The sequence below is a fragment of the Caloenas nicobarica genome, chromosome 3 (genome assembly GCF_036013445.1).
Source record: "Caloenas nicobarica isolate bCalNic1 chromosome 3, bCalNic1.hap1, whole genome shotgun sequence".
Taxonomy (NCBI): domain Eukaryota; kingdom Metazoa; phylum Chordata; class Aves; order Columbiformes; family Columbidae; genus Caloenas; species Caloenas nicobarica.
In genome coordinates this window covers 65,296,876-65,310,622 of record NC_088247.1, presented here as the reverse complement: position 1 = coordinate 65,310,622, position 13,747 = coordinate 65,296,876, and the positions used below count along the sequence as shown (strand labels likewise).

The 13,747-nt window shown below is 39.4% G+C and overlaps 1 protein-coding gene across 5 annotated transcripts in view; it reads left to right on the top strand.

The window, feature by feature from the left end:
- The window catches only part of ARID1B (AT-rich interaction domain 1B), a 330,284-nt gene that overhangs the window by 73,307 nt on the left and 243,230 nt on the right, over positions 1-13,747 (top strand). For all 5 annotated transcript variants that reach the window (XM_065630702.1, XM_065630699.1, XM_065630700.1 and 2 more), the window contains exon 3: positions 9,559-9,699. In XM_065630702.1, coding sequence (XP_065486774.1) covers positions 9,559-9,699 — 141 coding nt within the window. The remainder of the gene's footprint in view (positions 1-9,558; positions 9,700-13,747) is intronic.

Here is a 13,747-nt window from a genome sequence, read left to right as displayed (position 1 = left end):
GGTAAAGACAAGAGAAGAAAAGGAGTAAAGAAGGGAGAAGAGAAGCAGCTGTCGGGGTGAGAGTGTGAGCACCCCGAAGGGCTGTGAACCCAATAGTCTGGTGGAACTGAGGAGATTTGGGGAGGAAGAGGAGAAGGGCATGCCTTGCTGGAGAGTACACAGCATCGTTTCCTGTAGAAGATATTTTATACTCTTCTCTTGCTATTTTTAAGAGGTACAGCGAAGGGCTCTGAATGGTCTCAAATGATATGGCTTTCACATCAAACTTAGGAATGGCAAAGACAATGTTAATCAAGATTGATATATTTGGAGGAGCACATGAATGAATTAAAAAGCACCCTTCTCTCTTGAAAGAGACTGGAAGAGAGAAGGAAAGCTTAAAGATATATAAGATTTTGGGGAAACGATGGTAAACAGGATATGTGTGTGTTCTGCCTTTTCTCACTACTGCAATTAAATAATGAAGTTTGCATTTCTTCCAGCTACCGAGATGGTGTGCCAGAAGAAATGTAGAGTGAAAGCTGTTTTACAGAGGGATTTTTCTGTCTCCAGTAGTTAAGTGTTGGGAGTCTCTCTGTGCATAAATGCATAAAAATGGAGGATTACTCACGTGGTTAGATTACCTGCTATTCAGACTCAACCCCTACCTCTCATTTGTGTCCCTTGCTTTGGAAGGTTTGAATGGCACTGCAAAAAGCTTCTGAAGAAAAAATGTTTATATGTGTGTATTTTCTTCACCATATTTTATTTTAACCACCATTTGAGAAATAGTGGTCAGAGCTGTTACCAATTTCCTGGAGAAAAAATGACAAATAGAGGATTTGGGGACCAAAGACTGTTGTGCAGTCCATTCATAGACGCACAAGAAGTGCTCTGTGATAAATGATTTGTTATGATTAAAAATCAGGTTAAATACAGGCTTTTACTTTTTTTTTCTTTAACGGATGGTTGGCATTTCGTAGGTGGGTTTCATGCTGTTAGTCAGTGAGGGGTAAGGTGTCCTGTGTGCATTTTACTGAAGCACCAACCATTGGAGACACCATAGGGATCAGGTGAAGCTTGCGTTGGTTGTTGGAAGTTCTGGTGTGCTGTTTCTTACCTTGGTTTGTAAAATGGAAATCAAATAATTAAGCAGATTACATGATCCCTTATAATTGTTTTGATCACTTTAAAAAAGGAAAGGAAGGCAGAGTATAAGAATAGATATCTCATCTGACTCATCATTTAAGTGTGTCTTTGTATACAGGCACTATGATTTCTCTCTATTTTTAATACGATACATCAAAATAGCTCTTCTGAAAATAATTCTGTTGCAGATTTTCAGTCATCTTTATGGTGTTGGTCTGAGTGGATGGATATAACAATATGAAAATCTCTTACTAGAGATTATAATATTTTCGTTCTTTAATTTGCAGAAAGGACCAAATGTTGCATTAGTTCAAACCGTAATGCAGTGTACAAATCAACACTATCAGGCTCTTGTGTAGGAAAAATTTCTTCCTATTGTTTCTAGTCTCAGCTGTTTACCTCTCCCTTGAAACTAATTTTAGCTCATCTAAAACATGCAAATTTTTTATTTTGTTTGTTTGCTGTTTTTAGGGGAAGGTGGGAGTTGGAGGTGGTTGCGATATTGTCATAGATTTGGCATTTACAGCAGAGGTAGTTTTCATCAATTTCTGACAAGGGAATCAAAGTGTTCTTTTTTGGAAGGAGAGATATTGCTTTTCCTTATAAATGACTGACTATTTTGTGGTAGTAGTCTTTATTTATTTGGCTCTCATCATGAAGAATAGCAAACTTATTCAAAATCTCAGTACATCAAAAATATGTCAATACATAAAACATAAGTACTATTCCATACTACAGTCTATGCAAAAAACTATGTTAATAAGATGTGAAGGTTGCACAGCTAAGAAGTCAGAAGACATAAATGATAAGATTCTAGCAGCCACATTAACTGAGCTACATTTCACATCTGCGATATTTTATGAAATGCCTTTGACAACATAAATCAGAAAGAGAAGGTGCTATATATGTGCAACATGGCTCAGTTAATGTTGCTTTTGGAACCTTAACATCTATATTTTCTGACTGGAGAGTTTTTTAATCGTGTAATCTTACTAGTTTTTTACATTCTATTTTTTTTATAGTTTCTCTTTTTTTAAAGAGAGAAAAATTGCCTGTAGTAATAACGGGTTGGTTCATGTTGCTTTTGTTTTAAGCTACAGTAAAAGGCAGTATATAGAGAGCACCTCATAACAGGTATATATTTGATGCCATATACGTTGCACTGACGACTGCTGCACACTTTTTGAGGAAAAGGGGACTACAGGCTAGTGCTCGAAGTCCTGTCCTTTCTGTCCTGCACGTTACCGGGAGCACCGGGTATGACTGCATTGCAGACTGCAGCGTGTTGCAAAGACACTCGAGCTACCTTTTTAAGTGCACTGGCGTGTGTACAAGAAGCAGTCTGTCTGCGAGAGCATGCATCTCACTCTGACCTAGTTCACCCTTCTGTGGAGCTCGGCAGATGAGCCCAGCATGGCTTTTGGTGTGGGCTCCTTCCAACATCCGAGCCAGTCTGCAGATCTGCGTACTGCACTGCAGTCTTCAGCGTAGACACACATTTAATGACTCTGCAAAATCCGCTACCTTGCAAGTTCTGGAATGGGGATTATTGTGCTGTGACACAGAAACATGCTTTTTATCCTTTCGCTTCCTTTCTCTGGGTCACAGGGTGTACCAGTATCAGGCTCAGTGTTAATATTTTAAAGGCTCTTAATGAGATTTTAAAGTTCACACTTCAGTGTAAAGGCAAGCAGTCTAGCAAAGACAGTAACACAGGTGAACGTTGTGACCCATGTATTGTCAAAAGGTCAAAGATAACTGATAAGAAGTAATAGAATGTATAGAATGTATTAATAAAATGCCTTAGCATCAGGCTTTCTGATTTACCTTGACATTAACACCCAGCTTTTTACTTGATTTCCGTTTAGATTTTCTTTTTCTGTTGTTCAGTGAGAAGGACCTGTAGCCTTCATTAAGACCGTGGGTGTACAAGCACATTAGGGTTGGACATGCTGAATTTTAGACAGGAGACCATGCCGTACCATCTGCAATAGAATCTTTACTGCTGCCGAATGTGTGCCAAAGGATTTCCCTATGCTGTATAAGCATATTATATATTTCTTCTTTCTGTAATCCAGCTAAATGTACAGATAAAGGTCTGGGGCTTATGTGAACTTGAAAGTTCTAGATATGAACCAAATTTTTTTTTTTTTTTTAAATATGTCCAAGTCAGAGGGTTACTTTTCCCTTATAATTTTCCATTCAAAAGTATGGAGAAATGCATGGTTGAAACTTTTTGGGGAAAATACTTACGTTTTGGAAGAAGTCTGGCTTTGGAAATCTAAGAATGAAGGAGTAGATGTTTTAGAAAATCACAACAGTTTTACTTGAAGGTTTGGGAACTGTATGAGAGCTTTATTTATAGCTGTTACTGAAGTGACCACTCTAAAATTAAAAGAATTATAATTAAATTTCGCTAAGTCAGGGGTGTCAAACTCATTTTCACCGGGGGCCACATCAGCCTTGTGGTTGCCTTCAAAGGGTACATGTAATTTTAGGACTGTATAAATGTAGGAGTAGTTATAAATGTATACTGTATATAAATGTACACTGTATAAATGTAGAAGTAGTTATAAATGTATACTGTATGGTGGCTCCCAGTGAAAATGAGTTTGACACCCCTGATCTATGTCTTGTTGACTGCAAGAATGTGCTATTTTACTCCTGGTGTGAAGTACCAGGTGATGCTGTTGAGGTGGGGTTTTTTTGTTTGTGTTGTGTTGGGTTTGGGTTTTGTTTGGTTGTGGGATTTTTTGCCTTTGTTTGTTTGTTTGTTTGTTTTCTTCCTTTCCTGGGAATCTCACTGACTATACATTTTGTATTCTAATTTCCATGTAATTACAGTGTTATAGTTGCTAGGGAAGTGGAACATTACTGATGATTACATTTCTGGAGGTGGTACTTGTATCACAATGTTCAGCTCTGTTTCCCTGTTTGCTGTACTTTTGGGGCATCAAGTAGATTGCAGGGAGAAGCAATGACCAATGTTGCCAGGACTCTGCTCCATGTAGTGAGCGTGTCATGGTGACTGGCATTTTCCGGTGGGTCCCAAGTGACTTGGCAGGGCTTTTTGTGACGGGGGCATGTAAAGTTTCTTCAATTATTGACCAGATCTAGCCATTAGGATGGTTTAAAAGTGCAGTAGCTGCGTATTGCTGGTATTGTTAGTGTACCCGTGCTAACACACTAATTCTGTTACATTTTAATTTTAAAAATTATAATAATGACTGTGGTGCTGTCTAATGATCCTTCTCCTTTGACACTGGTTATGGATTATGTATGCAAAAATTGCTTAAAACTTCCATTACTATCGAGGTATTACCTGGACAAAGAATGTCTGCCACAAGACCCCTTGTTCAAGCAAGAATTAAAGATAATGGGCTAAGTTATAGGTTTAATTGGATTTCTCCCACCTTTTCATTATGGCTGCCAGTTTTGTTCCTCTTTTATTCTCATCCCGTCTTTGTTAATGTTCAGAGTGGTCTAGTCACTGATGATCCGTCATACTTCTCCCAAAATAATGCTGTTTGTACTGTGCAAGTCAGGAGGCAAAGTATTTATTGCAGTTTCTGTGCTTGCCTACAGATAGATTCAAACTTCGGTCTCTTCTCTCGTGAACTGTCCCAAGAATGTGTGTGTTACCACAGGCATGCTGAAGTTTCCCAGATTCTCATCTCCTGTGTTGTGTGGCTACAAAGAATGTGGGTGTCAGGGAGAAAGGGAGGGAGGGTTTTATTTTATGAAAAAAGAGGGTGCTTGGGTCATTCACTCCAAGCATTGTAAGTAATTGGCTTCAGATTTGTTTTGTTCTGGGGAGGTTTTAATTAAGCTTTTTTATATGCTGTTTAATAAACATTTGTCCATAAGCGGTATCTTGTGATCCCCATCAATAAAGCAGGAGAATTAATTTGCGTGTTGTTGTTTGTTATTTATTTAAATAGCCACAGAAATTATACTGAGCATTCAGCTAAGTCAGTGATGATGGGTCTCTGCAGTGAAAGGTATAGCATCTGAAAGTACATGTAGCATCAGGATTATTGTTGTGGTTTTGTTGATTTTGTTTGTTTGTTTCGTTTGGGAGAATAGGGAGGAAAGTAGCAACTGATATATAAGGTCAGAAGAAGAGCCCGGTACCCTGTTTTTACACCGGTGTCTGGAAGCAGATTGCTAGGGAAAACATTTAAAAAATTGAAGCAGTCGCCCAGCTTCTGGCAATCAAGGTGTTATCGCCTCTTCACGTTGCTAACATGTGTTACTTAGTACCTCGCACACCAAATTTTCAGTGCTGTCTCACAGGACACGAACATATATTGCCAAGGGGGGGTTAGAACAGAGGCGCGGCTGTATCAGGTCAGATCAAGGGTTCACGCAGCCTTCTATCTTCCTCCAGCCGAGGCTTTAATTGGACACCTAGAGAAGAGCCAGAGCAAAGCAAGCGTGTGATACTTTCCCCAATACTCTCTGAGCCTCCAGCTGTTTTCAGTTCAGTTCCTGGGCCAGATGTGGCTCTATATTTTGGGTAACCCTCAGAGGATGTATCTTTTGTGAACTTGTCCAGTCTTTACTTGAGCCCACATAAGCTTTCAGCTTTCAAAATATAATTTGTCAGGAAGTTTCAAACATCTGCTACCTCTGTGACTAGGGAGCCTATGTCTTTCTTGTTCTGAAGTTTTCTTCTACTAGCTTTCACCATTTAATGCCTCCTAATTGTTGTATTGGACAAAATGGTTTTGCAGCTTTCTATCGTATTCCTACTTCCTGGCATCTCTTCCATACTCAAAGGGTTATAGTTTCTTTGTATGGAAACTGTTCCACACCTTTGATAATTCTTATTGCATTTCTCTGAACCTTTGTGTTTGACCCTTCCTAGAAAGTTCAAGAAGTCTAAAGAGAGGGATTTTCCTTTGGAAAAGCTGTGTTGATATTTCCCAATTCTGATCTTCATTCTTGTCTGCCCTGATTTATCCACAACGATCATCAGTCCTGTACAGTCTTAAATTACTCAAATCTCTGCTTTTTATTTTTATAAAGCCATACTCAAAATTCCTACCCACCAAGGCAGCTCCAGGTTAGAGGCTGTGTTCTGTCGTTAGTAATTCAGCTGTTTCGTTCTTGAATTTGCTTAGACCTCTGGGGTGATGCTATATGGCCTTCAGCATTTCTTACCATTCATTCATCAATTTGTTCCATGAGTAGTCCCATCAGATTCAGACACATTCATCGAGTCCCTCACAAAGGAGGACTCCAGCATGAGAACCTCCCAAGATTTTTCCGAAGTGCACACTAGTGCAAAAAAATTGTTAAGCTTCTATGTCATGGCCCTGTTTTCTCTGAATCTCCTTTTATACTGTGAGCATCACTTAGCAGCTGAGATTCTCTGGCAGATCTCCTGCTCCTGATGTGTTTGAAGAAATGATTCATTACTCATTTGATTCCCTTTCCTAGCTGTTTCTCCAGTTCTTTCTGGCCTGCCTTATTACATTTGAAGTGCCAGAGTTTACAGTCTTCTCTGTTTTCCTCATTTGTACTTGGTGTCAGCTTACTGAAAGATGCCTTTTTGCTTCTAGAAACCTGCGATAAGCCATGCTGATGTCCCTTTGCTCTTTCTGAATAGGTGGTGAATATTGGTTCTGTGGTTTCCATGTGATTGTTGTTAAGCATCTTTGCTGCCAGTCAGATTTTATTTCTCATAGCTGCTTGTTAGATCTTCCTTTTAACAAGCTATCTCCTTTTATGTAGTTACGCTTTTTGAAGTTAAGCACAACAGTAGTAGATTCCTTGGTTTTCATTGTTCCTGTAGGGATGCTCAAGTTACCTGTGCTATGGTCACTTATGTGTAGTGGTTCTGTAGGATGTAGAAGCAGATGATTCCTGCTGCTCAGGACCAAGCCAAAGGCAGCGCTCCTTGTGCAGGTTCCCTACCCAGCAGCTCCATGGAACAACCATTGTCAGTTCTCTGATACTTTGATCCCTGCTTTGTAGCAGTCTGCTTGCTCACTCTACATGGGAGGAGTAGGAATCTGCCCCTGTACAACCTTGCGCCGTGCCTTTGCTTCTAGGGCTCGCTGTGCTGCTGGCAGCGTTGCCGTGGTCTGGCCGTGCCTGCTGCTCCCAGCGCTCGCCCTTCCTGATCCGACCAAACTCCAGAGCTCTGCTGCTTGGTGAGGTGGAGTTTTGATTTGTTCCTAAACTCTTATGTACCGTGTAACATTACTTCATCGTCAGCTGTCTTTCCTATGTATTTGTATCCTAGGATGATGCAAAATAGCAACCCACAAATTGTCTCCCTTCTACCAGATTTCTGATATGACTAGCGCTAATGCATTTGTTTGAGGCTTGATGTTCCAGTGATCCAGTTTTTCTTCTACTCCCCCCGCTTTGTCTACAAGGCAATGTATTGTTGAATTTTCGTCTTGCCTACTCTATTTACTCTGCCGTCATCTGTGTGTCTGTTTTCATTCTTGATTCTTCTCAGCGTCTTCACTTGATGATGCAGAATCTCCATGTCTTCATTTGTTATAGCAATGCCATGCTTTTTAACCTTGTGTTCTTCTAATCCCCTCTCTTCAGCTTAAAATTTCACTTTCTTGATCTGTAGGTACCAGCAACCAGGCTCCTATGTTCAGGTGAGCTCCAACCCTCCTGCACAAGTGTCTTTATTCTAGAAATACTCCGGTTCCTGATAAATCTGATCTTTTGCTTTGTCACCATCCTGTCAACCAGGCATTCAAATGATCTTTTTCTTCTTCTTTCTGGAAGCCTGTATTTTGCTGTCAATATCTTTCCTTCCTACTGTTACTGGGACCCAGATGGACCACAACATAGGTTTCTCCTCAGCATTTCCTAGGAACCAGTCCAGGCTCTGTGACCTTTGCAGCTGACGGGCAAATCACCATGTGGTCTTCTGTCAGATCCCATCCTCCAGCTGTCTGTTTGCTTGATGATATTCCAATGCACCCTTTTTAGTTTGCATTATAACGGCCTCATTTATGCATCAGCAGGGAAAGGGCATTTGTCAGAAAGGGTTGCTTTGGTCACAGAAACATCTCACTGCCTGCAAAATGATGGTGAAGGAAGTGGAAGCACAAGTGAAGCGAACAAGCGCAGAAGTGGGGTTGGAGTGCTGACCTTAGGAGTTAGCAAGAAGTAGGACCAGCAGCTTCTGGGAGAAGTACCAGGAGCATATCAAGTTGTGTTAGTAAAACCAACCAAAACAAAGGTTTAAATTTGACTTTGTATTATCATCACCTAGTAAATATTACTGAATGAATGTAGTAAGTTAACTTCAGGTAGAACAGGTGTGTGTTTACATATTGAGTAAACAGATGTATCAGTGTATCAGAAACTCAGTGGGAACAGTTCAAAGATCAAAGCATTTCAGATGTCATATATACTCAGGTAGGTGAGACATTTGCTCAGGGCAGGGATGTGCAGGACCAGCAGGAGGTCCGTTCTAGAAGGGAGAAGTCCTGTGTTGCATCTGTCATTCATCTGAAATGGTACTAAATACCAGTGTTTGGGGGAAGGCATGGGTACCTAAAATTTGGGCAATCTATACACAATATCAGGAGTTCCTTGAAAGTTTACACTTTCAAATATCTCAAGAAAATGTCAGTGTCTATTGATACAAGGCTTACAGACTAAACTGATGCTGAAAATTCCTATGACACTGTAATTGGCTTGCTTTTGCTTATAAGTGAAATTCTCAGTGTGCGTGGGGTTCTCAGTACATGACACGTGCTGATTTGTCCATTAATAGGCCCTGTAACAGCTTATTTTGTGTTGCACTGGTGGTTTGTTTTCATTAAAAAAAAAAAAGTCTTAGTAGAGAACAGGGCACTGAGTGAGACTGAACTTGACAAAACCAAAAGCCTGCCAAACCCCAAGTTTTTTGTGTAAGGCTTAAACACACAATTGTTAAAAACCTGAGGGTTGTGGGCAAAACATTTTGTTAAATTTAGTACTTTATTCCTCCAGATTTTTTTTTTTAAAAAAAAGGGTGTTTCTCTTTCAATGTCTGTTTTAGAGTTGTCCCTTTTTCCCACAGTTGTACTTTTGGGTCAGTGCCATTAGAATGATTCCTGTGTCGATTTACCTCAGTAGCCTGCCCATGGATAGCAAACATTTAAAATAACCACTTTTGTATTTTAAGGCTGGGCATTATGGGATTGTGATGTTCAGAAGCACAGCATTTTCCTTAGAAGCTCTTCCTGAAAAGAGTAACCGTAGAGCACTCAGGCTGACGACTCCTGCTCGGGCAAGAGGATCCAAAGGGCTTGTGTGAATGGAACAGAAGAGCGGGGCTGTTGGGTCGGGTGTGTAGCTGAGGGATATCGCTTCCGATTGGGTTGCTGTACAGATGTGACACAGCTGGATTTCATGTCCTCCTGCCTCAACTCATGCGTTTGCTTTGCTTGGCTCTTCCAACAGATTCCGCCCCAGTACGGCCAGCAAGGTGTGAGCGGCTACTGCCAGCAGGGCCAGCAGCCCTACTACAACCAGCAGCCCCAGCATCTGCCGCCCCAGGCACAGTATCTGTCGCAGGCGCAGCAGAGGTACCAGGCTCAGCAGGTAAGCGCTGTCCTCCACTACCGACAATTCCTGTGGAGCTGGGGGTGTAAAAATTGATCTGTGTGACATGAACAAAACCCACCTGACCCCTATTCCTGAGAACGGTGTTAAAAACGAAATTAAATAAACATAGAGTCAGGCAACATCCGTCTGAGAAGTCTTTGGGGATAGACACACAAGGACATCTGCACACACTTTCAGGCTTTATTTTATATCAACTTTTTGAATAAAGCCAGTGTAAATACCCCAGCAACTATTAATTCTGCTTTTAGAAAGAAGTTAACTTTTTGTTGATCAGATGTTAGTGGAGGCTGGAGATTTTCCTTGCTTTTGTTTGGTTTTATTTTCCCCTCACAAGACAGACATCATTGAGAGCTCATGCATCTACGTGGTCACTACTATTTTGTTTTTCCTGTTAGTTCGTTTGAGGGTAGATGACTTAAAGGCATTTTGGAGCTGCTTTGTCAAGAGAGCTTCTTAAGAGATATTTTAAATTGATATTACAGCTATTAGTTTGAATGTTGTCAGTTTGCACATCCAGTTAGTGAAACTACATAATTCAAAATCCATTGCTGTTCTTGAATTGTGCTTTATATGTTAGTCATTAACATTCACTTAAAGTGATTTTGTCTTTAACTGAGATCAGAAGTGATAGTGTATGGGTCTGCTTCCCAGAGCTTGAGAAACATCCACATTTTAGATACTGAACAAAATGGATGTGCAGAGCTGATGCAGCTGAACATGTAGGTTCAGTTCTATCTGCAGTCTCAGCTCTGTTAATCACAGAGAGGTGATCTGGAAATGGAAGGATGAAACTAAAGCATACTGGCCATCCTGGGAAATCTAACCAAAGTGAGTTACTCAAGACTGGGTATTAGTGGAAGCATCAGCACTTGCTGCAAATCGCTGGGGAATTCTGTCAGGCATGGTTGATTAACATTTTGGGATAATGCTGGTGCGATGTAGAAATCCTAGCTTGAAATAGAAATAGTGTGTAAAATAAACTAATAAAAGATGCTGTAAGTAGCAATGATACAGGAGGCTCCCCTCCTTTGATTTTAAAATAAAGCTATGATAATTTCACTGTGTAATTACATGTTAATTTTTCTTCATCTACATTTTAAAATTCCATTGAGAATTAACTTTTTTCATTAAAATGCTAGATGCTTTATGAAATAGAATTCTTAATTGTATCTATGATATTCTTGTAAATGTCACCACTTTCCATCTTTTGGATTATGTGTAACTGTGACTTTAAAGATTGCAGTTGTGTCTTTAAATTTAATTTTCTGCTTTTTTACTTTGGCATTTAATGCTTGATTTTTCTATGACTTGAAAATAGTGTTCATAAGCATCTTGGTAAAGTCTTAGCAGATAAAGTCCTAGTAATACAGCCTATGAGATAGAAGAAACACAGCTGCTCCAATGTCTACATATCACAGTTTGTGAAACTGAAATATGGACACCTCATCATATTTTGAATCCTGAGAGTTGAATGGATCGAGTATTTTAGTTTAAAAAAATATACAAAACACATTAACTATACAAGACAGGAAATAACAAGATACTGATTTATGCGTTGCTACATGTTTCAATGACATAATTTGCTATCATAGCCAGTAAAGTGAAGGTTTGTGCAATGAAGTGAGGGGTATCATAAAAGAGGATGAAGGCAAAATGAGAGTAAAGCCTTCCATATATTATGGACTTCAGAGAACTGAGATGAAGAGAAAGGCAGGAACAGATTCACTTGTAGAAGATATCAGCCTTGATGTAGCCAAATTTCTTTGAGGATTTGGGGGTACATTTGAACAAGTGTCTAAATCCAGGCTCCAAGGGTGATACAGACATTTCAAGGTCAATAGGCATTTTTGCCTGAATCTGCAAATTCAGATGATGCATTAGGTGCTCACCAACACAGCCTTGCGGCTGGTAATCCTTACTGTGAGAATCTCACCTGAAATTCTTCGTGGTTTCTTAAGGGCTGGTCGGTTATCCTGTTCTTCAGTAGCGGTCAACCTCTTAAGTTTTCAGTTCTGATGCCACGTTTTGAATTATACAGCCTTTTCCTGGAGTATTTGTGTGTAGATGGGACTCTTTCACATAAATCATAAGTAGTCTTTAAGACTTTGGGGCTTGCTCCTTTTCTTTTCCCCATCTCCAGATTGGTTCTGTGGATGCTCTTCCCCTAGTCTCAAGAAGGGTCATCAGGTGAACACCTCCTCTCTAATGTTGCTGTGTAAAACCTCACTACTCTGTTCTTTCCCATTCTTTGGGAATTGCTAATATAGAAGAAAAATTCCCAACACAAGAAGTTGAAGTCTACACTTTTGACACTTCAGCATCAGTGTTCTTTCCTCTGTTGCTGATGCACACTAGTGTTACTGTAAAGTGGTAACCGGTGCACAATACAAAAATTAATACTAGGATGACAAAAAAAGTTGGGACTGGATGTCAACTTCTGCTCCTGAGAAAAAAAAATTAAAACTGTGCTTATTTAAGCATAAATGTCTCTGCTTATATGAGACTGACTATCTTTTGAAACTAATTTATAAATTAGGGTTTACTTGATGTAAAATTTTTGCAAGAAAAATAGGAATATCTATTTGTATAGTTTTAGGAGTTTTAAGGGTGGGCTTCTCAGTGATTTGGCTTCTTTTGTCTACTGTATTTTCTCTATTTCTGTTTTAGATTTATGTCAATCTACTTGTTTTGGAGATTATCAAGCCAAAAGTAGCGTTTATTCTGGATGGATGATGGACTTTTTCTTGCCACTAGTTTCTTTTCATGTAAAACCCTGTAGTGTGATGTGCTGGGTATTCTGTTATGGGAAGAAAACTGATATGAAATTTCATAGGGATAATGTTTTATTTTTGCTCTTTCAGACATAATATGAGTGAGCTTTGGCAGTCAGGTGTAACTCTTAGTGTTATGCCTTGGAACTGGTACTCGTTTTTATTTCCCACGCGTTGTGGAAGTGTGAAGCCATTCCTCCTTTTCCTTGCTTCACTTGAATTCAATATGTAGTCTTGTCAATAAAAGTGAACAGATAAAATAATTTCTGGGGCTGTTCCAGTGACTTGTGACTTTCCATTCTTCTAATAAGCTTGGAGGAGAAGGAGGAGAATGGGATTTATTTGAATGTTTGAACTGTAAGTTGTTTAGATCTTTGTTAAATTGATTGCATGGTGGGCAGAGAGGGAGTTTCATAAGAGGTGATTTGATAGTGATACTGGCATAGTTTACTATAGAGCCATACTGCAAGGCAGCATCAGTCATCCCCTCTTCATATCAGGCGCCTGCTGTGTAAAAACCATTAAAGGAAGAGCTTTGTTTTAAGCAAATTTATTGCAGTAGCAGATTCATTGATCATTAGATATTGCCAGTAGATGTAGATAACGCTTTTTTTAAAAAACCAAACCAAACCAAACCGAAACACCCTTCTTTTTACCTTTACTGCTCTTTAAAAGAGAGGAAAAAAAAAAAGAGAAAGATGTGCTACAGTACTACAGCGTTGCCCTTGGCAGGGTTTTTCATCTTGAAATGGCATATAAATGAATAAATGCTTCAGTTGTTTTTGCAGTTTTAAATCTTTTGCCATAAGTAGAAGTGATATTTTGCTCAAGAATGTCATGTAATTGCAAACTTAAACTGTCATCACTAAACATTATTTTGTTAAGATAGTGTGATGTATATTTGGGGTTATTATGCTTTCCAGCTGGCTTTTAAACAGCCATGTTTATATATTTTCTTGTTTTATGTAGCATGTGTTCATATGTATCAAGAGACTATTGCGCCGTTGAGGTTTAATGTGTTGTTTTATGAGTTGGGACCATATCACTTTTTGACAGATGAAATGGATCTGGGAAATAATTATGGTCTAACTCTTAGTTAAACAAACAAAAGTCATTTTATTCTACACCTGCTACTGTTAACCTGAAGTCATCTTTTGTTTTAAGTATTCTTGGAAATTTTTCTGCATGCAAGTTTCCAGAAGAGAGTGGGATTATGCTGAAGTGGGATTATGTTGATCCCTTTTGTCATGTGC